The 25103-nt window shown below is 41.3% G+C and overlaps 1 protein-coding gene across 4 annotated transcripts in view; it reads left to right on the top strand.

Annotated features, from left to right (window-relative positions):
* Positions 1-25103, top strand: part of OLFM2 (olfactomedin 2) — a 207239-nt gene that overhangs the window by 178938 nt on the left and 3198 nt on the right. For all 4 annotated transcript variants that reach the window (XM_088137907.1, XM_007428588.3, XM_025166880.2 and 1 more), the window contains exons 4-5: positions 5105-5324; positions 11249-11355. In XM_088137907.1, coding sequence (XP_087994033.1) covers positions 5105-5324; positions 11249-11355 — 327 coding nt within the window. The remainder of the gene's footprint in view (positions 1-5104; positions 5325-11248; positions 11356-25103) is intronic.

Here is a 25103-nt window from a genome sequence, read left to right as displayed (position 1 = left end):
AGAGGGAAGCTTTTAAACTAGCCTTTTTCACGCTATGTACAGGGACTTTGTGTCAAGGCTGAGCCATAGGCAGATATCATAGGTACAAAACCCACCTGTCTGAGAATTCCTCGCTGCTTGGGGATGCTCAAGTGGCAGTTTGGGTAGCTTGTCAGGGCTTCGACACGCACAAGCAACAGGTCCCAGCTTTAGCTCTGATGTTCTTTAAATGAAAGAGACAAAGGAGCGTGTGCAGAGATGCAGAACTCCTCCACCCAGAGGTTGACAGCCTCATTGCTTGAACCTGCTAAATGTATATGAGTTGATGGAGTCAACTGATGCCGTATTTCAAGGAATGCTATGAATGAATGATGGAGACCAGCTGTAAGGAATGACAGAACGAATGACAAGTCTGAATCTCGGGCAAGGGACAGTAAGAGGACAGGTCAGAGGGTCTAAGAATAAATTCTCAGTTTGCAGTGCAACCTGTGGAGTAAAAAGAGGAAAACCTTGCTTCATGCTCTAGCTCTGCCAGTACCCCATTCCTCCTCAGTGAAGCTTGAGAAAAAAGAGATACATACGTGCAGGCAGAGAGCACACGCAGGATATTTCCATTAAGACTGTTCTACGAGCTGCAAAGCAGTTGGACGGTCATGAACAGTGACAATGAATTGTATTTTCTTTCAAGGTTTATTTGCAAACCCATTTGCTTTTAATATGCAAGTATGTGTGTGTTTGTGTGTGTGTGTGTGTATTGGAGAGCAACCTAGCTATAAAAATCATAATGAAGCCAATTATGTTAATAGTTAACATTGAGGCACCTCATTGACTTCCTCATTTTTGCTCCTTTTACCATGGCTGCTCCCTCCCCTCCATCAGAAAACACATTATGCCAGCATGGCCCCTCCTCTTTTTATGGCCTTCATTCTTCTCAGTAAGCACATCCCACTGTTTTATTTGGAGCCTTTCCTTGCTCTCTAGACAAATATCAGGAAGCTGGACCTTCCTCCCCATCTCTCCTCCAATCTCAATAAAAGTAGTTTTAGCCTTCCTGTGGAGATGATTTATTGCTCTGGTCTTGTCTACTGAGTGGGGCTGACAGTACCTGGATCAAACATAGGTGTTTCGTTTTGGATCTGGACTGTCCAAACTTGCCTGTTCCATGCATGGACAAGTTCATGTGCAGGACGTTCTGGACATCTCTAATTCTGAGAATTGCTACATAGCCCTCATGCCTAAACAAGTTTTAGTGGGCAGGGCTCTACAATTAATATCTCATAAGTTATTTCTCTCCATCAGCCCTAATTCTAATTAATTTGTAGCTCCATACAGGAAAGAGGAGCTCTGTGATAAGGTGTTTTACTCTTTTCTTGATACTAATATTCCACTTTCAGAAGCTAGAGCTGTTTTGAGGATGGGAAGTAGGATGAACTGTATCCAAAAGGACAATAGAGGACAGGGTTAAAAATGTTCCACAATGCTATTCTTGACTTTTAGGCTAGAGCTGGAGGCCATGCTTAGGTTGACCCTTAACATGGGCTTCTCAATATCAGAAGAAAGTAGCAGGCAGTAGTATTTCTAAATAGTTTTCTTTCAACTTCACATCTTTATTACTTCTCAGGAGAACTGACTCTTGCCAGTGTTATGAGCAGGATGCCAAATAGCCTATAATGTGGTTTAAGAGACTCCTGTCCATTAGACAAAAAAAGAAAGAGGGAATGATTTGTTACTTCTTGGTAATGTCCTACAAACTATAATGGACTGGTTGGCATCCCTATTTTGAACCTCTGGATGGTGCCTATCTTTGCTTTCGTCTCACTCACCATCCTGAACAAATGAGGAATATGATTCAGGGTTTTAGATTGTGCTCTTGAGCTGCTTGTAAAGATTGAAGTTAGCTGAGCACCGTAATTGTTATTAACGTTGAATTGGGAAGCAAACAAAGCTTTGTGCATGTTTATGAAGCCATCTGTATTCGAGGAGCTTGGTCACCATAGTAAACAATGTGTAATAAACCCATTGATCTCCATTAGGGGATGGAGGAAAGAAAACAATATAGCATTTGTGTGGTATATTGAAGAAAAGCTCTAAGAAGTTTTGTATTAACTCAGTTTCAAACATGGTGGCAGTAATTGATACACTGAGGCTACAGAATCAAATTCTGATCCCCAAAATCCTAGTAGGGGGAGGTTCCTACTGTTACAGGTTCTAAACTTTTTTCTTCATGGCAATAATTCAGCTACAGAAATAATGTAGGAGGAAATTGCCACAATCTCAAAGACTTTGAGGATAATTGCAAACATTTTGTGTTGCTGGGCTAAGTCAGATTCCCATCTGTATCTCATTCTTCTTTCAAAGAGCTTAGGTCAACATAAATGTGGGTCTTCCATTATATGCTCACAACTAGCCTGTGGGGTAAATTAAGACTTAGATAGGGCAGAGAAGCCAAATTATTCCATTTCATTATAAGATTTGTTTGAGAGGTAGACTTTCATCACAACCAGGTGATGAAGGAGACATTCCAGGTATTTTTTTATATTGCCAGCAGAATGGCTAACATGCTGTCAATATTCCAGACCTAGAGTCATTCCATATTTAAACCAATATTTGTCTGTTCCTCCTTCTTATTTTTTTCCTTTGAAATCTGCCATGCTACCATTATGATATTGGAAACTTCCACAACACTTTTGCAGATGAAAGAATTTTTGTTAATTCACAATTCGATACACTGGGGGAGAGGATCCGTGGGTACAGAAGGCAACCAAGTATTGGCCAGCTTGGAATTAGCTGTGCCAAATCATGATTCATGTTCTCTGCAAGCTTAACACTTACATAGACATTGCAGTGCTATGAAAGTCAGCCTAGTTTAATCCTTTTTCTCTTGGCTGCAAAACTCCACAGAGTCACTAGATGGCAACTAAGAGTTAAGGTTTTCTGCTAGTGGCCAGCCAGAGTTTTAAAGCCTAGATAGTCTGAGCATAGATCTAAAAGGGGAAAGACTGTTGAATGTATTTGGAATTCATTTAAAATACATTGTAAAGGCTTGAGAAATGATGGACTGACAGTCTGGAAAGCCTCATAGAAGTTGCATCTTATTGCCATGTTTTCAGCAGATGTTTTGTGTCACTATACTCCTTCCCAGTTGCAGCAGTTTACTAAATCTCTATTTATAATATCTATCTATCGGGAGTTAGATGCTGCACAATAATGTAATACATGAGTGTGATTGCTTTGAAACAGATGGGCATAAATAAAGTGTGTTTTATTGCACATGAGATTTCTCCCTTGATTTTTCCAGAAAGTAATTCTAATTAAACTAGTAGAGCACTTAAGTCAAGGTTTTTGGAGATGGTATTAAAATAGGCTATGTATTTTCTTCTTTCTGTAAAATGGGCACGAGGGTATTAAATGTATGTAGTGACATTTCCTTTCAGGTCTTCTGCTGCTAATTTAAATGTTCTCATTGCATTAACCTTCTCTGTTCCTCCTATTGAGATAGTCATGTCTTTTTAGAATTTTCAATATTTTCCAGCTCCCTGATCGTTACTAATGATGAATTATCAGTATGTTCATCTTATCTTGTTTATTTGCTTGTTTTAGTTGGATTATTGCTGTGTATTAGTGTTTCCTGGGCTGGCTTGTGTTTTCACATGATGTCAGCCATTTTGGAGCCTTCTCTATTACAGGGAAATAATGGAGTGTACCTAAAGACTTTCAGTATTTTGGCTCAAATCGATAATCTTGCTGTAAAACACGAACACTTAGTTTCACAGTGGTATTTTTTCACTAAAGGGACACTAGGTAGGATTGTATCCTAAATTTCTCAGAAAGTTTTCATTCTAAGATGTGTTTCAAGTCATATATGATATAGCAGGGCTTTCTCTTTTCCTCTCTCCCTCTTTCTCTTTCACAACATTTCTGGAAACGTTGGGAAATAACGTGAATCGAGCTGACCTTTGCATGAACATAGAACTACTTCAGAAAATTCATAGCAAATGTCACGCTATTATTGTAGGTTTCAAAGGGGAACTTGGATTGTAAACAAAGTAATGCTGAAGGGAGCAAATAGTGGATTTATACCAACTACAAGAGTGTCTCCAATAGTGTTGTGCTCTCCCATGGCTCAGCTCTCAAGCCTCTTTTACTGGAGATAGTCCTGGAGTGTTTTATTTGCTGTCCAATCCAATTCTGATTTAAAAATGACTGTTAAATGGGAGAGCTGTCTATGCAGTTAGCGGACAAAGAGCAGTTTGAACAGGTCCATACGGTACTTGATCACATCTGTTGCATTTCTACCGAGACTGAAATAGTGCTTTCCAAATTTTGTTTCTATATCTACATTAGCACATGTAAAGGTTCTGCAGACCTACATTCTCTTATCTCCTCTTTTTTGGCAATGTGTAAATGGTCACTGTACTCATACAACTGGATAAAGGGAAGGAGAAGCTTAAGGGTGTGGATTTCTTTTGTGTGTGTGTGTGTGCATGCGTGCATGTGTGTGAACTTGACTGAAAGCCATTCTATATACCCAAGTTTTTAAAATGCAATGCAGTGTACATATACACCTACCATTTAGAAAAAAAAGATAGATACTAAATGAAGACTGAACATACCCCATGCTCATGAAATGTTGAGTGATAATTCAAACAAAACAAAACAGGGAGGTGGTTATGGATTCTATGAGCAGAAAAACCAACTCAAGATTTACCAAACTTTGCAATGCAAACTTTGGAGGTTCCAAGAATTCTTCACCAAGCAATAAAAATAACCTGACCTCACGAAGAATGCTTGGAAAATCCAAAATCCAATCTATTTTGCATTCCTTGTATTGGTCTTTGAAAAGTATTGAGTGAATAGTGTATTTTGGAGGAGGGCATCGTTGGCTGACTGTACTTTCAACTGGCCTACTCTTGCCAGAAGGGGAGGGAATGATGCATTATTTCATTGCAGGTCCTGCTTATTTTCAATTCACACGGGGTGCATGTCTTGCCTCTGAAACGCCAGTTTAGTATAGCCAATGCAAGCTCCCCAGGTAAAATGGTAGCAAAGTCAAAGACTAAAACGTGATAATGTAATACTCTCCTCTTGCTCCCCTTCACTGGATTTCTCTTGTCCCCACCGGCAGGAGCTCAAGGACAAAATGACAGAATTGATGCCACTTATTCCTGTATTGGATCAGTACAAGTCTGATACCCGTACCATCGTGCAGCTCAAAGAGGAAGTGAGAAACCTTTCAGGCAGCCTGCTTCAGATCCAGGAAGAGATGGGTGCCTATGACTACGAGGAACTCCAACAGCGGGTGCTGATTTTGGAAGCTCGTTTGCACGCTTGCGTGCAGAAGTTAGGTAGGACATTCTGAGGCTCCTTTTCTCTCCTCTTCGGTGGGCTGAGCTGCCCCTTGCAACACAGCATGTATTCAAGCTTTTGGGGGGATTTCATTACGTCTGAAGGAAAGCCCAGTTCTCCTCCATAGTTCAAGTGGGCATACCCACCCATTTGCCTCACGTGGCTCTCGGTTGCAAGGAATATAGTCAAGAGTTGCACATGACCTCATCCACTTTCCTATCCACCAAACATAATCAGCTGGCCTGAAGTTCTAGTTTCCAACAGGGCCACCATTTCTTCCTCCCATCAGCTGATTGTGGATCTCAGCTCTAAGGAGACTTATTATACTGCCCCTGGGCTGGGAGTCAAAAACCATCCAAAACTAGAGCTTGATGCTTTAAGCCTGATCTAAGAAACTGACATTTTGATTGTAAAACGACACAAAGAAAAAAGAGAACTGTTCAGAGTGATTCGGGATATTGGCCAGATTTGCAATTGCATTGAACATATACTCCCCTGGAGGTAAAACACAAAAAAAGCAGAATGGAACTTGGAATTGGGTTAGTAGGATTTGAGGAGGCGGCTGTTCTTTCTTTCACAACTGAAGTTTTTGTAAAAGCATCCCATCGCTTATGAGCCAATTATCTTGTTTACGGATTAACAAGGGATCTCCAAACAGAGAGTAGGTAGTATTTTCTCATTTTGCCTGTGGCAGAGTTGAGGTAGGAAGCCCATGCGCTGTTATTGTCACTGTTGTTAGAGTTGTCAGTGTGCGTGATGTTTTGCTAGATTAAATAAAACAGTGTCTTACTATAAGCTCTGATGACCCCCCCAAAAAAAGAGAATAAGCAAGAAAGGAGGGAAGATTGAGAAAAGACACTGTGGCTCTTGTTCCTTTTTTGCCCACAAAAAAATTTTGCCTGCCAGTGGGTGTGATCGATGGTTGCCAGTTACCTCTGTGAATAGCTACGCCGACACCATAATCACAACAAGGATTTTTTTTTTTCAAATGCATTCTACATGATATATCTGGGCAATATCCATGTAACTGAGTTGTTATTAATAAAAAAAATTGCAGAACTGCTTATGCGAAAATAGCTGCCATTGGGCAAAAACTTTTTGGACCTGAAATTTTATCACTAGTGGCAGGAAAAAAAGGAACAAAAGCCAACATGGAAATGGAGCTTTGGCCAATGTAATTTCTCCCAGCCTAAATTTCATCAAATTTCAGCCGGAAAGCAAGCCCAATAACAGAAAGCAGTACAAGCAGAGAACAAAGGTACGCCCAGCAGTGAAGAAGGCAGGGAAGGCAGGAGCTCAGGGTAAGCGCCTTCATCAGCCTTCATACCTTTATCAGCCTTTATCAGCCTTCATACCAGCAGAGGTGGCCATCCAGAGCAGTAGCTCAGTGCTAGAGCACCTACATTTTGGACAAGAAGTTGCAGGCTCAGATCCCAAACAGAGCTGGATATACTCCTGTCTTTCCTGCCTGATGCCCTCCCAATGGGCTGAGGTACAAATCCCATCATTCCCTGCCCAAAAGGCCAGCGGTCAAGGACCCAGGAGTTGAAGTCCAAAGTAACTGGAGGAGACTGAGCCAGGGGAAATGGAGGCAAGTAATAATGAGCTAAATGGACCGATGTTCTAATTCACCGCAAGGCAGCTTCCTGCATTCTAGTTGCACGAGACAGGAAGTTGGCTGTTCTTGCCTCCTTTTAAGATTGTTTCTTGAAGCCTGGAGGCTCACAGATAGGAAGCTGTTCGTATCTCTACATGTATGTTTTTAAAAGCAACAGAGCCATGCTTCTTTCCTGGTTATACCCAGTTCAGCCCAGCTTTTCCTCGTAACCTGCTTGTTGTTTGCCCTATCCCTTAAAAACAGGGGGGGGTTAGAAAAACCAAGCAGAATTTGTACTGACCATCAAACTTCCATCTGATATTTCATGAAGTAGGAACTCTCCAAGCCCGCTGAATCTCAAAAAATGGGCAGCGGAAGTTCTGCTGAGCATTTATATATACCCTCTGTGGTCTCCTGTAGCTGGGCATGTAGCCAAGGGAACAAAATGTCCCAAAATTTGCAGAGATGCCATAGGCCAAAGTGAGAGTGAAGCAGCTGCCTGAGGCAGCAGCAGCAGCTGAGAGATGGGGGTGAGAAAGAGGTGAAGAGGGCCCTCTAAGCTAGGCTGTTCTCCAGAGCTGCAGTGGAGGATCTGCTTCCCTTTCCAGAGGTGAACGAACATTCACCTGCCAATCTGGTTAGCTTCTAGATATGGAATAAGGAGAAAGCATTGCCTAGTCTTTCTCCACTGACAGCAACATGTATTGGAAAACATTTGGTGGGGCTCTGAAAATCCTGCAGTTTGTTCACGGGAGGAGAGCTTTCCTGAATGTAGCCAGAAGACCAGGACTTGTAGCTCACCCAGTTCGCTGAAGCCTTTTGGAGAAGTTGCTGGCATTCCCATCAAAATGAGCAATGGGATAAAAAGTAAAACAAAACAAAAAAAGACATTCAAATATATTCCAAAGCACAGATGTTGTTAAGAATAATCAAAGGTAAAAATATAATTAAAAGAAGCCTTGGTCACTTCTCTTGATGCCCACCAAGTTCTCTGCCTTAGCTGAAGTTTATGGGAAGCTGACATACTTCAGAGCAAAGACAGCAGCCACTATCAACTTGAATTTCAAGAATTCCTCTGAACTCAATCTGGATTCCTTCAGCTTTCTTGAAAAATAAAAATGATGAGTGACTGGAGCCCAGTGCCCTTTTTTTTAGAAATATGCTGTCCTGCCCAGAAAAGAAGGCCAGCTGGAGTCAAAACAAATATCCTGACTTTAGAAGATATGGCAAGAAGCAATATAAGAAGTTGGCTTTCTGGTAAATGGGTCTTTGGGGACTGACCATGCACTCCATGACAGTCCTTTGGGGGACAGCACCCATAGCAATGCTCTCAAAATGTCACCACTCAAAAACCTTTGCCTACTCATAGTCTCACCATGAATGAAGACCCCTCTGCTTTCAAAGTTTAAGAATCCTTGCTTGCCTAGACCCATCAGATTGCATCCTTCGATGGTAGCAAGGAGATCTTTGTTGCCCTGTAGCAGTTATACAGTTTTGTTTTGTTTTGTTTTGCAGCCCAGATCTGGTAGCCCTATATTTGCCTAACTGAGAAGGATCGTTATATGGCCCACCAACTCAATGGGGGATCCCCAACCAATCTATGAGGCATCCATCTTTGTGTACTATCTTAAAATGTTTCACTATACATTCTGTTCAATCGTGGAGCAATATATGACTTCCACCCAAGAACACACTACATCTGAGCGAAAGTAGAGTTATAAGTCCACATAAATAAATGCTCAAATCTTGGAAAGCTAGCGTGCCACAGACAAAAGTAAGCTGAAATCTTCACTTTCCTACTCAGAAGTCCTTCACATAATGAACATCCAAATCTCTAATGTTTGATTGCAGATTGAAATGGTACATTCCAGCAGTGTCCACAGGGAAATCAAAATCTGCAATTTGGCAGGCATAGCACTGCAATTCAAATCCTACCCCTTTTGTACATATAGCAACATCAGGAGGGCTGAACCATGTGCATGTTTAACTCAACTATTATGACAGACTTGATAAAATTCTATCACAGGCGTAGAACAGAGATGCACAATTTCCATCGGTTTGAGGGTCCCACCAGAGTTTGTGTGGCATTTGGAGGTTTGAGGTAGACAGGGCTAGAGCCCATTTTGGGAGGGGACTCAGATGCGTGAAGGATTGAAATGGTGCCTTGAGCAACTGTGAAACTAAAGGCGCTCCATTTTCCCCTTAGACCCCTCACAACCCTCCAGTGCAAAAAGGTCTCATGTTTGGCCTCATCCATTCTGGGAAGCTTTGGAGGATCAGAAAAGGATACTGGTTGTCTGCATTCAGCCCCCAGCCTCCATTTTCGCACCCTGATCTAGAACAATGTGGTGTAGGCAGTGTTTAATAGGGCATTTATAAAGCACAAAGGCATTTGTGTACTCAGAAATCCAAATGTAACCCAAGGAGGTATCTGAAATGAATTCTTGCTTCTGTTAGCTGCTACACCATAAGTTTTTCTTCCCCTTTTCAGGCAGCAGCTGTCGTAAGTTCTCCTGGGCTCTTGAGCTCCATTTGGTTTGCTGCACTGCTGATACCTCGCGAATAATAATCTGGGCATCATGTGTGCCTTCTGGCTGGGCTGAGCAAAAATAAAAATGCAGAGTGCTGTGAGCATCATTGGCATGCCCTGATCAGAGGGGCAGTTCAGAAGTCTCACTCTTTATCTAGCTTAACATTTGACCCATATATACTGCATTACTTCAAAACTGATGAAAGCGGGTAGAAGAGAATCCCCAGGGTGAAGAGATTAATAGGTGATCTGGATGTATACTGATCCAACCCTGCAATAATGTGTTTGAGACTTGGTGCTGGACAGAATCATATCATGCACATGACACATGGACTGTGTGAATTAGTTCTCAGTTAACAAATGCACATATACTGTGATTGGGGAGGCAGCATCATAGGTTCTGTGGTTATTCTTCTCTTAATGGTATTTGGAAGCCAAGAGCTTTTTAATCACCTCAGAATAACCACAGAACCAATGATGCTGCCTCCCCAATCACAACAGAAGTGAAGACACAGAAAATAGTACAAGGCAGGTCCTGTGTTGGGTAGTTTAAAACTATTCCCCCAGGTTGATTTAAAAGCTCTGCATATTTGAAATTATCAGCAAATGCACTTTCTTCAAGTAGGATTATGCAGTACTTTCAATCTGATTCCCTAAAGATACTTCAGAGCACGTGGGAGACCAAACTTAGCACCCGTTTGCAACTCTTTAAAGCAGCCACATCTTTTTCCCAGGATCATGCAACTGCTCTCCGCAGCTTCTATGTGAACTGGAAAAAAATGCCTTTGATTTAAGTTGATTGATTGAGTTACAGGTCATGCTGTCCTGCAACCTCCAAAGCACTTTTTGGGAACTGTGTCCCAAATGCTACACAATCCTCACTTCTAATATCTTGTGGGGAATCCAGACATGTTCAGAGTTTGCTTTCAGAATTTCACTTCATATATCCTGTAGCAATCTTGTCCATTTACATTCACTAATGTTAAAAGTCATGTTTTGACAAATGCACAGGGGGATATAATCCCTTGTTTCTTTTTTAAACCTCATAAGTCTGAAATATTCATAGCAGAAAGTGATTAAAAAGCTCTTGGCTTCCAAATACCATTAAGAGAAGAACTGAGGAAATGATCTACTGAGAAAACAAAGGGCAGTGGAATGATTGGGCACAGGTTCATTTTTAAAATGGACCTAACCATGTCACAATTCATCACCTACATATTTTCCTGTGATGAGCAGTATTATGGATTGTATTATTGTAGTTTTCTTGTTATTATTTGGCTCCACAGTCAAATAAAAGTCCATTGTTTTTCTGATTTTAGTGAGGACGCAGAGCCTCTAGGGCTAATAAAGGATACAAGCTGGTTTGAAAAGCTTCTAGATCACAGTGGGCCTTTCCCTCTTGCATCTAACCACAGGACAGACATGCCTTGGTAGCATCTTTTTAAGTTTTCATTTTGTTCCCAGCTCACGAATGAGAGAGGTTTAAGTCATCCTTAACTTGTGCCAATATTAAGGCAGCATTTTTCCTATTCTGGCACTGTCCAAGGGCAGCCTCAAGGTGTGTGAAACCGTTTTGGCTTTGTCATCCATGACTCTGGAGGGAATTCAGGTGAGTGTCAGTGACTTGAAAGAAAGGCAACAGAATAGGTATCAGCAATGGAGAAGGCACATTTCATTGCTAGTATATTTTTCCATTGACTCAAGGATGGTGGTTAGAGGTGAAGAAAGATTTAACTTAGCGGTGGAAAAAGATTTCTCCTTCTTAGTATCTCATCCTTCTCTATTTTGCACTTCAGGTTGTGGAAAACTCACTGGAGTAAGCAACCCTATTACTATCCGAGCATCTGGATCCAGATTTGGCTCATGGATGACAGACACTATGGCTCCAAGTTCTGACAGCCGGGTGAGTGCATGAGAAGAAAAATTCCCCATTGCTGTCTTTACCTCGCATTTAGGTAGTCTCAACATTGGGTTACTTCTGGAGAATCAGGAGCCGAATGAAATGGTGTCTTGCTTGCTGTCAGCCAGAAGCTAACATTCTCTAACTGGGAAAGTTCCATTCTTTCAAATCCAATGCAAATGGAATAAATGAGACCAACAACGGCCAAATCCTCCCTACTTATTTGATCGAATAAGTGAAACATGACATAATAAGCAGGAATACGCTCATCAGCAGTGAAAAGCATAGCTGTAGACAACACCTGCTGCTCAGCATGAAGTTGTCTCTCTTCAGTTGCAAATGAGAGCATTAATGCACCGGAGAGAAAAACAGCAAGAATTAAATATTGGAAGGCCATTTCTGGGGGACCTGGGAATGGAGTCCAAGGGAAAGAAGGAGCGCTGTGCGGGTGGCCTCACTCCTTTTCTTGCCAGGAGGGAAACCTATGACTAGCAGATTCAGTGGATTCCTTCCGTTTCTCCCAGCGGTTGCTAGTCCAGCTTTGGCCCAAGCCAAAAGGGAAGGAAGTCCTTCATCCAAAGCACTGAAGCCTGAGTCTATTCCTCCCCTACCCCACCTTTTTTTACCCATGGCATACTGACCTTATGACAATGCTGAGTTTCAGCACTGTAGATTGTACCGTGATTTCGCCCGACGTGGTCTTTTCCCTTCCCCCTCCCTCCTTACGGCAGTGGGCCTGGATTGTTGCCCTGCATATCTCTGGAAGAGGAAACCAACACCCAGTGGGGAATGTCACTTGGAGTGAGGCTTGGGTTGTGAGAAAGGAAAGGGGTCCTGTTTTACCTCCCTGCCTAGATGGAAAGAGCTACTTCCATTATCAGGTTCATAAAAGAGAGTTTGGGATCATATCTGCATTTCTCTATTCATGGCTTTAGATATATAAATACATTGCACCCCATCACCTAAAAGCGGATGAGGCTTCAGAGGTGATAAAGGAAAGGAAGCTTTTGCTATTGGGTGATGGGGGAGAGAAGGACAAGGGGAAGTGGAGGATGCAGAAAGCCCTACTGAGGGCACCACCCTTGGAAATCCTCCGTTCAAAGGGGCTACAGCATTGGAAGAAGCCTCTAGGATACCACCTACAATATTTCTGAATCTTGGCCATGAGGTTGAAATATACTCTGGATCAGTGTTTCTCAACCTCAGCAACTTTAAGATGTGTGGATTTCAATTCTGGGAGTTGAAGTCCACACATCTTAAAAGTTGCTGAGGTTGAGAAATCTGTGTCTGACACTATGCCAGGAAAGACTGGAATAGCAATCTTGGCTCTGAACATCTCCTACTAACCTGAACACTTCTTATTCCCATTCATGTGTGTGTGTGTGTGTGTGTGTGTGTGTACACAGAGAGAAAGAAAAATAAAGTTTTTTTTTTCCAGTGGGAGTACACAATTCCTGTGGTCAGCATCTTTCACAGTTTAATTTATATTGGTTTTGCAGTTTGCCTTAATTGATGTTCTGTGAGAAACCTCAAGCTTTGAAAGTGGCCACTCTGGTCCCTGGAAAGTTCAAAACCCTTATTGTAGGCAAAATTTGGAGAAGGAATAGCAGAAAAATAAATGGATTGGAAAGTCGTCTTCGTAATACTGAGGCTGAGTATAGGAGGGAAGCGCCTTGTTTTCAAAGTCAGGAGCCGATTTGAAGCTTAACAGTTTTGTAATGAGAATGCTATAAAAGAGAGGCCTAAGTTCATGCTGGTGGGGAGGAACCTGGGGGAGAGATGGAGGGCAGGATGGGGAGATGAGAAGGGGGGGGCGGGTAGAGACTCGAAATGGATTGAGCAATGAAGGAAATGAAAAGAGGGGTGGGCAGAGTCATCTTCAAGGGATGAGTTCAGACCGCTAGCAAAAGCAGGCTGCATCTTCCCAGCAGGCTGAAAGGCAGAGAGAGGGAAGGAGAGAAAGGGGACACAGAAAGTGAGAGGATGGTCCCATGGACTTATAGATCCAGACCCCAATAAATTACCCTCAAGGAGACGCAGCCCTCTGAACCCACACAAAAAGGCTTTCTTATCTCTATACTGTAAAAATGGGATAAACAAGCTTTTGACAACAACAGGGACTTGTTGCTTCATTAATTAATCTGGGTGGAGACTGTGGAAATTTGATGCCTCAGGCCCCTGAGCAAGGTGGGAGTTTTCTGATTTTTCTCACTAGAGGGATTTGGGATTTCTTGCTCTTCCCCCCTCGCCCATAGTCTTAAGCCTAGTTGGGACTCACAACACACACACTTCCCCAAAATGGCTGGGTCCCAACATTCTGTGGGGGAGTGATGTGAGGGAACTGGGCCAGTTCTGTAAGACACACTTTTGTAAGGTCATGGGTGATCATCCTGAGCAGCTGTCTGGCAACCTTGGTCCACCTAGCTCTGCAACATCTGCCCCACTAGCCATGATTTTCTAGGGCTTCTGGAGAGCCAGGGGATGTGCTAGACTAATTCTGGGGATTTTTCCATGCAATACAGAGCTTTCCCCTATAATGGATGATGGAAGCAAATGGTACCAGAAGGAAGTCATGCACAGAACTAGAATCTGGAGAGTGTGTTAGCCTACACTAGCCATGCAATGATAAATTTGTGAATAATAATTGGGGGGGGGGACCTAGGAGTTTCCTTGGAAAAATCCACTTGCTACTTTCGATATAGCCCAGACAGCTCTGCTCACTTTTTCCTATCATCCAACTGATAGTCACCTGTCTGTAGCAGGGATCAAATATTACTATCTTCCCCTGCTGTTGACAAACAGGAAGCAACTACATTCAGTAGGCAGAAGTAGCCAGATTAAAGACTCTCCCCTGGACCCACCCAATGCCACCCTACTCAACCCCAGCCTCAGCCACTCATGTGGCTCCAAAGGGCTCCATTGAGGCCAAGATAGTTCTGCTACCCCACTCTGAAGGAAGAGTCCCCTTAGAGGAGAGAGAGGAGTGACTTCAGTGGAAATGGGAAGATGTCAGGGCAACAAGGCCTCACCTCGCAGTTCTGTGCCTTTTCCCAATTTCTAGTGTACGATCTATCGGCTGAGTTTGGCACATACATATCAATGTGCAACTTTCTTGGCAGAATTTCTTGACCTTGTGAGGGTTTCCAAGATGTTGTGTTATTTTATCTATTCCTTAACTGCCATAATCTTTCCAAGGTGGTTTACCGCATAAAAGCAATGCAATTCAGTGCCAAAGATATTCATAAAACCACATTAATATACATAGCAATCTTAACTGAACCAATTATAATAAAATACAATCTTGAAATGCCCCTTAGCCAAAAAGAAATCAATAAAAAGCCAGACAATAGAAGGTGTTTGGTTTTTGTTTCTGTTTTTATAAAACCTCTTAAAAGCAGCCCTAGCTTGGGCCAGGCTTATATCTCTTGGGAGAGAACTCTCAAAGCCACGACTGATATGGGCCTGGATTAAATAAATGGTGTAAATAAGATGCCATCAAATTTAAGGGACTCCCACAGATGGTGCCTTTGGAGTCTCACCCTCCCTCCTGGTTAATCTTTCCCCTGCTTATATCTTCTTTTTCTTTAATGTGGTAGAATCAGTAACATTTTTCCAAGCCCCATTTTGCTGGTGCTTCATAAATATTTTACTTTGGTCAGTCAAGGATTTTTGCTCCTTTTTTCCTGACCCCAAACAGATTTCAGCTTGATTCTGATCCTTTTCTGGCATGGTGATGTAGTTTTGAAGGTGTTGGGCTACAACTGGGGAAACCCAGGTTCAAATCCATGCTCAGCCATAGAAGTTTACTAGGTGACTTTGGGCTAGTCATTCTCTCTCATCCCACTCACAAGTTTGCCTTAATAGGAATGAAGTGGAGGGAGATCTTGATGGAAGCCACAAACTCTTGGAGGAGTAGCGGGATATAAATCAAACAAACCAAAAGACAGATAAATAACAGGCCTTCCCCAGGAAAACAGAATGTTGGGTGGTTGGAGATTTTTATTTCAGAACTGAAGTTAGTTTATTTTTTTTCCCCAGTATATGTATAATGGAAAGCATGTTTGACTTGAAATGGATTCAACTCCGCTAATGCATGACTTTTGTTGGAAGAGGAAGAAAGGTTAACAAGTTGCAGACTCTCTGGGGTACGCACATCACTTTAAGATGTGATTCATTTTAAGCTTGGTTTACTGCCTAAGCTACAGTTGGCTGTGGCCACATATTGTGCCAAGCCCTAAACTACAGTGGCTGGATTCACATCATATCACACTAAGTCAAAACCAAACTCACCACATTGTGTAGAAATATGGTTAACAAATATTTGGAGTCTAGGAAAGATCAGAAGTAGGGGAAGTAGGAGAGGAGGCAGTGTTGTTTCCCCATAGCACTGCAGATTGGTCCCAAGAGTGCCACCACCTGATCTACATGAAACTCTCTGTACTATAGTCGACATTAATCAGACTTCATACTGTGTTCTGAGTTATGTAAATCAGATAGAGGATCTAGCCGGAGAATGATCCCGCTATAAGAGACTGAGTTTGAGTCCTCTGGAAATTGATTCTTTCCAGTCTTCTGATTACAAGCTATCAATACTAGCTGATCGACATCTTCCAAAGAGGCTTGTTTCAAGTTCATTCAAGAACCTCTGAAGGAGTATTATTATGTAAAAAGATTCTGATGATTGCACCAGCTGTCTTCTGAAAATCTATTCCAGTCTCCTCTTACTACTAGATTGCACTACTTGTCTTAGAGGAATAGGGTAGTAATATCGACCTCTGCTCCAGCCCAAAATGAACTTTGACGGGGTCAGGAGGATTTGGTGAGGAGGGGGTGCCTTCAGGTCAGTGTTGATTCCTCACAACTGCCTGGACCAGTCCCTGTGGTTTTCTTGGCAAGGTTTTTCAGAAGTGGTTTGCCCTTGCCTCCTTCCCAGGGCTGAGAGAGAGTGATTGGCCCAAGGTCACCCAGATGGCTTTGTGCCTAAGGCAGAACTAGAATTCATGGTCCCCTGCTTTCTAGTCTGATGCCTTAACACTTAGGGGGCTATCATTATGTAGAGCAAGATAGAAAACTGTGGCTCCCCCCAATGCTGGTGAGCCACAACTCTGAGCATCTCTTGTCATTGACCAAGCTGGCTGTGGCTACTGTCACTCAACATTATCCAGAGAGCTGGATTCTCCACTTCTGATATAGGGACTTATTCATAGATTTCCATGCGAACTGATGTTCAGACATGAATAAGCTTGAAAGCCATTCTATATTTTTGTAGAATCACTGATTCCCAGCTTTCAAGGACTTGGCAAAATGTTTTGAATCTATAATGAATGATTTATAGAGAAGAAAACTAACATCACCCATCTTGCACGCACACACAATGACACACATCCAACTGAGCTTTCCAAAAGAGAACAAGAAGGAGAACTTGGTCTGATCTGATCATCTTCCAAGTATGAAGCCAATCTTGCCTGCTTCTTTGCTATCACAACATTTTTCCAGTTATTAAAAACTACTCAGGCATTTAATTGTAGAAAAGAGAGAAAATGTGCTTTAACTCAGTAAATTAAAGGAGATAAAACATTTATTAAAACACACATAAATCATCTGTTAAGACTGGGATGTGTTTACTCAGCCTCCGCAGCTGAGCTTCTGGGCAACATAAAGCTGAGTGAAAATGACTGGGAGGAGAAATTGGGATGGCAGGAAGCCCGCGCTGTGTATTTGGACAGAGTTTACAAGCTGGCATTTGCAGACCCTTTTTTCTCTAGTTATGGGATCATGGATAACTGAAAAAATTAGCACAGTATGAGCTATTGGCCATGCTGGCTGAGAACCATGGGTAATGTAATTCAGTGCATCTGAAGCGTACCAGGATAGTGACAGCTGAGCTACACCACCTCTGTTTCTCATGAGTACAAGCAGCACTGTGTGTTTTATGCTGCCCAGATGTGAAAAGGTGTGTGGTTCAAGTCCTAGTAGTAATTATGTAAAATATGGTAGGTTGCTGTTTGGGAATGAGCTTGTTCAGTGGTTTTCCCCAACTCCAGAACGCCCTCCCTCACAAGGAACAACTGGACCCTAATTCTGGCACTGTGCAAAAACATTTTTATCTTCCTAGGCCTTTTAACAGTATGCTTTAATATTTTATCAACTCTGCTATGCAGAGTTAATTCATTTTACTTTGGTTGCTTTACTTTTTGCTGCTTCGAAATTATAGCTGTTTGCGTTATTAGCTGCTGCTGTTGGTTTACATTTTTAATTTATATTTTTCGATAGTGATTTTAATGTATTTGTGTATGTCCCCTGGGGAATAACTTCATTTTGAACAGGCAAAACATAGGAAAATTTTAAATCAGTAAAGACCAGGCAGCATATGTAAGAGACAGACTCAGGGCTAACTTTCTGCCTGAAAGTTGTTTATATGCAAGGTATTAATTACAGTTTGCGAGTTGTTTATGAAAAGAATTAGCATACATTTCCATCACCTGTATTTTAGATTGCCTCAATCCAAGGAAGGCTGAATCACGTGCAAACAATCATGTTATTTCTTTTGGGGGATAAGCAGTGTTATGCAGGGCACAGAAAAGGAATAATAAATGTTAAGCCAACGACGTTTAAGGCATGAGATAAGAACAAGGAAAGGAAACACAGCCAAAACCTATTCATACCAATCCGTTCACTATATCTCTCCATACTTTTCATTCCTTACTGGCCTTCCACCCCAAGCCCATACATTGACTCATCCATTGCCTTTTGATCTTTTTGAGGATCTCATTGTCTCCATCCAGCCACGACTTTCTAGCTCTTCTCTTTGGCTGTCAGAACACTGTATATACCTCCTAGTTGGGGGCAGGCAGGTAATAGTGGGTTGGCTTGCTAGGAAATCTACATGAGAAATCCTAGCTTGCATAGAAGAATGTGGGCATGCTTGGGAGTAAAGCTGGGTTTGGGTTGTATCTGTGGTATACTGACCAAAATGGTGTAGATATTTATTTATTTATTTTTATTTTATTTGTTGGATTTCTCCCCCGCCCATCTCCCCCACAATAGGGGACTCTTATCACTAAGATTGGTAACTTAGCCTACACCTTCTCTATCTCACCCCCCAAAAAGTATGGAGTCTATTATTTCATTTTAGTATAGTATTTTATTGTATTGGACTTTGGTTTCTGAAAGCATTGATCAGATCTAAGTACAAGAACCATTACAAGGAATCTGTTTCCAGAACCAGCTCTAGGGGTCTATGAAGATGGCTCCTATCAGAGAATCTGGCGTTTTCACCAGAATGATGCACCAGAGCATCATAGCAAACACTCTGCTCCTTACATATATGCAGATCGTGTTGGGATACTCATTCATCATTTGCCTCCTCCCTATCGTGATGGCCATGGCTCCTACATTGCTATGGTGAAGCTGTGACAAATGTCCCTGGTTCATATGAAACACTACCATGGTTTAGGGGAGAGTTAAAGTGTTATGGTACAGTTAAAGTGTTGGACTAGACCTAGAGGGATCCAGATTCACACCTGTGGTTTGCCATGGAAATTTATCTCGGTGACTTTGGGCTAGTCACATACTCTCTAAGCCCATCCTATGTCTCTGGGCTGTTACTGTAAAGATAAAAAGGAGATTCCCTTGTGAGTGGGATAGGATTTTAAGAACTAAAATAAATAAATATTAGGGACTGCCTTTCAGAGTTTTATTTCTTTTTTTAAGTAATTTTTATTAATAGATTTCACATAGATAATAAGAAATACATTCAAAGAAAAAAAAGAAAAAATATCAATTGTGAAAAAGAAAAAAAAGAAAGGAAAAGAAAAGAAAAGAAAAGAAAAGAAAAAAAGCAGAGAGAAAAGAAGATAGAAAAAAAGAAGAAAATGACAGAAAGCATGAAAAAAAAATTAATATATATAAAGAAATGGCTTCCAATATCCCTCTCAACAGTTTTACATACATCACTCTCTCCAATTTCATCATAATTCCCTTCTTTCTATAACCTATTCATTCTAATCATCAAAACTGTAAATCACAAAATCATTTTCTTTCTCACACAAAAAGTCCATAAAGCGTTTCCAGTCATTGATGAATGTCAGTAATGACCTTTCTCTAATCAAGTAAGTCAATTTGTCCATCTCAGCAAGTTTTGTCAATTTCACCAACCATTCCTCCATGGTGGGTAATGTGGAATCTTTCATGGTGGGTAATGTGGAATCATTGTGCATATAGTAATCTTGCTGCAGTAATCATATATTGAAATAATCTTCCATAGCTCTTCTCTGTTTGTCCATCAACGCTAAAGGGAAAAGTTCTGGATTCAACTGAATATTAGCTTTTAAAATCCTCTGTATCAATGTATGTATTTTAATCCATTTTTTTTTTAGCTTTCTTACATGTCCACCAAGCATGATAAAACGTCCCTTCAGGTTGTTCTCATTTCCAACATACATTTGAACTGCCTTTATACATTCTAGATAATTTCTCTGGCATCATGTACCACCGATACATCATTTTATAAAAAATCTTTTTAAGAACATAACATCATGCAAATTTCAACCCTGTTAATCACATGTTCTCCCATTGATCCATCTGTATATTATAACCAAATTCTTAGTCCACTTTATCATACATTATTTAACCTGTTCTTCCTCTGTTTCAAATTTCAACAAAAGTTTATACATGTTAGCAATTACACATTCATCATTGATACACCATTGTACTTCAGATTCTGTCTTACCTGCTTACTTCTGTCTTACTTCATACCATAAGTCTTTTTATCCATTTTGAATCTTTCTGATAACTGTAAATGGGAAAACCATTGACAACTAAATCCTTCTGCATTAGTTGCTCTCTTGATTTAATTTTATATAAATATTATATTTAAACGTATATTTATAATGCTTGATTTGTTAACCATTTGTCTTTGCCTGCTGTTTCTCTTCTATAGAATGTGTCTTGTGCTGAGATCCACAGAGGTGTTTTCAGGCACAGCCTGAGTTTATATCTATTCCATATTCTCAATATGGCATGTCAGAATTTTATCTCCTCAAGGCCAATTGAGGAACAATATTTATTTGCACCTTCATTCAGTTTCCATCCAACCATCTATGCAGTGATCAAGCAAATGTTTACAATTATATTTTTTCTAGCTGACATTTCCCTCCAGGAGCCTTAGAAAGCACTGAAGTCTCCTCTGAGATGCAGGTTTCCCCACTCCCTTTCCTTGGAGAGAGTGTAGGGAAAGAGATTTTAAACTTCAAAAGACATCCTTGAGCTTTCGAGAGAAAAAAGCTACAGATTAGATGCTGTGCAAAACCAGTCTGAAGCAGGGAGGTGAAGGCAATTTAATGATTTCAAGAGGAATGAAAGGGAAACAGATCACTGGAGATGTGAGCGCTATCCCCATTGAGTCTCGGAATCAGGCTGCAGACAGAGACCTACAGCAAAATGTCTACCCTCGGCTTCTCTACTTCACAGACTTTGGAATCAACAGCAGAACCAATAGATCTGGCATTTGGTCAGGGCTGAGGAGAGAGCCAATGGTGTTCTGGGGAACCTCAGGCAACTGAGATGGAACTAGGTCTATCATGGGCACATAAACATCTCTCCATTTTATGTGCCAAGCTGCCCCTTCTTCCATCTCTGATTCTCCTCTGCAACCCTGATAGCTGGGTTACTTTTCATCTCACCAGGATTTATTTCCTGCCTCAGAACCATCTGAAAGAAAAATTGAAAACAGAGAGCAGTGAAAAAGGAATGAAAAGTGAAAACAAACTTGGCAGGCAAGAGAAAGGTTAAGTGATGCAAAAGTTCCATCATGCCTTAGGATTATGGGTATTACCATAAACTATTGGAAATCCCCTAAGAAATGACTCTGGACAAATTGTTTTTGCTGATTGCACTTCGGCTGCTTTACATCAGAGGTTGCCCTTATTTGTAGAACATCAAATTAAAACTGAGTGCAAATGGCCTTATAATTTGTGGTCTCCAAATGTCTCCAGGCAGAGACATATTCTCCCTTAGCATTACCAGTAGCAACTCTTTTAAAAAGCCCCAATCAGAGATTTAACTGAAGTATGAGAAGCTAGCAAAATTGCAAACTGCTGAAGAGATGATTCAACAAGGAAAGATAAGACACTCATCCAGCGTCTGTGGCCATCTCCTAACAAAATGAAGCACCAAATTCCTCCATAAGAATGTCCATAAATGGCTGATGTGGGTCTTCTGGGCTGTGTGGCCATGTTCTGGAAGTTTTGGTTCCTAATGTTTTGCCAGCATGTCCATAAAGTTTTCCCTAGCTTTGAAATAATGTCTAAAGTAGGTTCTCAAAATCAAACTAAATGACATGTGATTTTAAAAAAGAGGGATAATTTATCTGCTCAGCACGACTTTGAGTGTGGTTGGATCATAAGGATCCAATGTAAGCTGCCTTGAGGATTTTATCTAAGCGGAAAGCCGGGATATACGTTTAATAAATAACATGAAAATAAAATAAAAGCTTAATGTATATATTCAAGGAGTCCCACATATTCCTGAAGACTTCAGTGGGAGAGAAAGAATCTTGGTGGAACCTTTTCCCAGATAATGATCAGGTATGAAGTCATCAAGTAAACAGGCCAATTAAAGTGACCCAGCAGGGAGACAGATTGGAGGTAGCAAGAGAAGTTCCCAGGGCATTCACTCCAAAATAGAACAAAAGGAGACATGGAGTTGTATATAATTTGCATACAGTTAAATATAATTTAGGGGGGAAATGCTGTTTTAAAATTATTCTTGTTGTTACCCCTGTATCTGACTCTGCCAAGAATGACATTTAGCCTGGAAGTGTTGATGCTTGTAAAGGATTGCTTTATATCCAGGGGCAACCATGGCAAACCACAGTGATGCCAGAACAATGACCCACATACAATACAAATGCCATTGATGCAAGGACATAGACTGCAGCATTTGTGAGATGTCACCTTTGGGTCTCCATTGTACTTCCCTGAGCCCATATTTTTACCATGTTCATTTCTGGGTAGTGAAAAGTACCTTGAGAGGACTTTTCTCTGAGAAGCGGTCTGACCATGATCACCATGACCAGTGTGCTGTTATTGATTGGTTTCCACACAGTACTAATGTCTGGTTTGGGTAATGAACCTAGACATTGTAAAATATGGTCTATAGTCTATGACTTGATGCTATGTGTGAACTGGGCCACTATGGCTAGTTCCATAAGTCAGGCATTAACACCAAGTGTAACTCTGTTCTGTGACCATAATAAAAATTCTATTCTATTCTGTTCTGTGCTACCAACTGTGAACCCAGCCTCTTTCCAGCTTTTATGCATAGAGTGGTCCCGTTCTATGACCAGGCATTATTCTCAGCAGCAGTAGAAGCCCACTCTAGTTTTAACACCTCTGCATTTATATTGCTCTTTAACCCCACCTTCTACCATTCTCGACAATCGGACCCCTCCCAGTGCCTTTGCTGAACTTGTAACTCTTTATACGTTGTCTGTAGCTTTGTTGTTCTTTTGTGCTCATTTCAAATAACTGCATTTCCATCACCAGATCCTATGGGCCTGAGTCTGGGGGTACAACATTTTTATTTTAACTCCCGGGCAATTGGCTGCATGTCTCTTCTCTATAACTGCCGAGGGTAAAAGAGAAGAGAAACTGTCTCTTCTATACAACTGCTGAGAGTATCTTTCCCCCAGACCCCATTTATTTTTTCTTTGCTTCTGGCAGCATGCTCTGCACTAGAATCATCTTATTCCCATCTTCCCTGGTCAGCGAATACGTAAGTGTGAGATCTGCAGTTCCTTCAGACCCCATGCTTGCTATCATATAAATTACAGGTAATGATTTATGAATGGCTGGCTCATTTTCTTGAGAGGTTTTTGAAGGCTTTCTCTTTGCCAAGCTGACCCCATCTGTCAGTCACTGTCCTGCCCACTTGCTCCTTAAGTGAGATGTTGCCATGTTGATCCGTACAGGGCAGCTTCATCCAGGCCAAGCTTTTGCTGATATGGTAGGAAGATCTTGGTTCTCCAGGCCACGTGCCAGGCTCAGCTATGGCAAGCTCTGGAATGAATGGAGAGGTTGCCATTCATTCTTTCTCCTAATGGGCTAAGGCAGATGCATTTCTTCTTTTTTCTTTTGCTCTACTGCAGCCTGATCAGTAAAGGGGAAGTAGCACTGTCCTGCGTTCACCACAGGCTCTTGGATCAGATTTTTAATTCAAATTTCCCAACATAGAATGGGCAGGAAAGATTGATGGATCTGTGAGAGGGCTGTCAAGGACTCCAACTGCAGCATAGAAATCTGCAGGCCTTCAGTGTCACCCATAGCTGCATGTATGCAGGCAGGATTTATTTCTAATTTGCAGGTGATTAAATAAGCTCTTCCCAAACAAGATTTTCATACATGGTCCCAGAGGCTGAATGCTAAATTATCACTTCTTACTCATACCAAAATTCATTCCTTTTTGTATGGACTTCCTGTTTTGTTTTTTTTAAACATAGTTGCCTTGTTTTAATGTTCACTGTGAGCTACCAGCATTTTATACTCAATACAGATGAGTATAAAATGCTGGTAGCTCACAGTGAACCTTTCTCCCTCATAACAGACAGCTGCGTTAGCTGGAAATAATTTTTTTCTTACTATAATTGGTTTTTTCTTCTTGATATTACAATCAAAAGCACAATCCCTGTTTTCTGAAGAATCCTGGAAGAGTCTGTTGGCATCCGAAAATTAGTGACAGAGCAAACGCCAACCTTCTAGTCAGCTGAGCAGAAATGTAAGATACAAGAGACATAAAACAAAAAGGGACCGATGAAAGGGATACACAGAATTTGGAAGAGATTGGATGATGGCACGATCTGCAGTGCATTCTGGAACTGAGGAACTAGAAAACTCATCACCTGGGGTATTTCTTGGAAAAAAAGACTTCCCTTTGCTATCACCGGAGGCTTTATAGCACATACTTACACCAAACAGTACAATCAATGAACAAGATAAATTCTGCAGCATTGGAGGGAGGGTCAGAAAGTGCCAGATTCAGTCCTCACCATCTTTTAGATACATATTCCTTGCACAACAAACAATATTTATTTATTTATTTGTCTGTCTCTCTGTCACATTTATATAGCTGCCCATCTCACACAAAGCATCTCTGGGCGGCATGCAACAATTAAATAAAACAGCAAATAGAGAAAAAAGCAATCATTATAAAAAGATAAAAAGCCATGATTAAAAGGAAAATATTATCAAACATTTCTAAATATACAAACCCCATGGAGGGAGCAGAGTACCAATCACAGGGGAGCCATCTGAGAATATCTTCGGTTCCCAAAGACCCCCAGGCCTGATGACACAACCAGGTCTTGAGGGACTTCCTAAATGACAGCAGGGAAGGGGCCAATACTGGCCAAACGTTATAGTACCTTGGCAGTCTTCCAATATTTTAAAACAACTTCACCCATCAACCCTGGCTGTTAGCCAGATTAACGAAGAGTGTTGTAGCCCAAACCAACTACAGGGCACCATGTTAGGAACATTGGGATGTTGGGAAAGACGGCTGTTCTGATTCTGTGGAAGGTGATGTTAAAAGTTAGGCCCTTTCATCCTTGAAATGATGATGATGGTGGTTTCAAAGTGTCCTTGTTTTCAGGGGGAATTAATCAGGATTATTTCAGCAGCATCAGAGCCCCAGGATTCCTTTGTGCGGTAATCCAGATTGGGAGGAGAAAAGATGACTCAGAACATGCGTGAGAC

The sequence above is a fragment of the Python bivittatus genome, unplaced genomic scaffold, assembly GCF_059951505.1.
Source record: "Python bivittatus isolate LINGU-HERP-01145 unplaced genomic scaffold, Pbiv_v1 ctg000220_np1212, whole genome shotgun sequence".
Taxonomy (NCBI): domain Eukaryota; kingdom Metazoa; phylum Chordata; class Lepidosauria; order Squamata; family Pythonidae; genus Python; species Python bivittatus.
The sequence above is the reverse complement of the archived record's forward strand: the minus strand, read 5'-3'. Positions and strand labels throughout refer to the sequence as shown.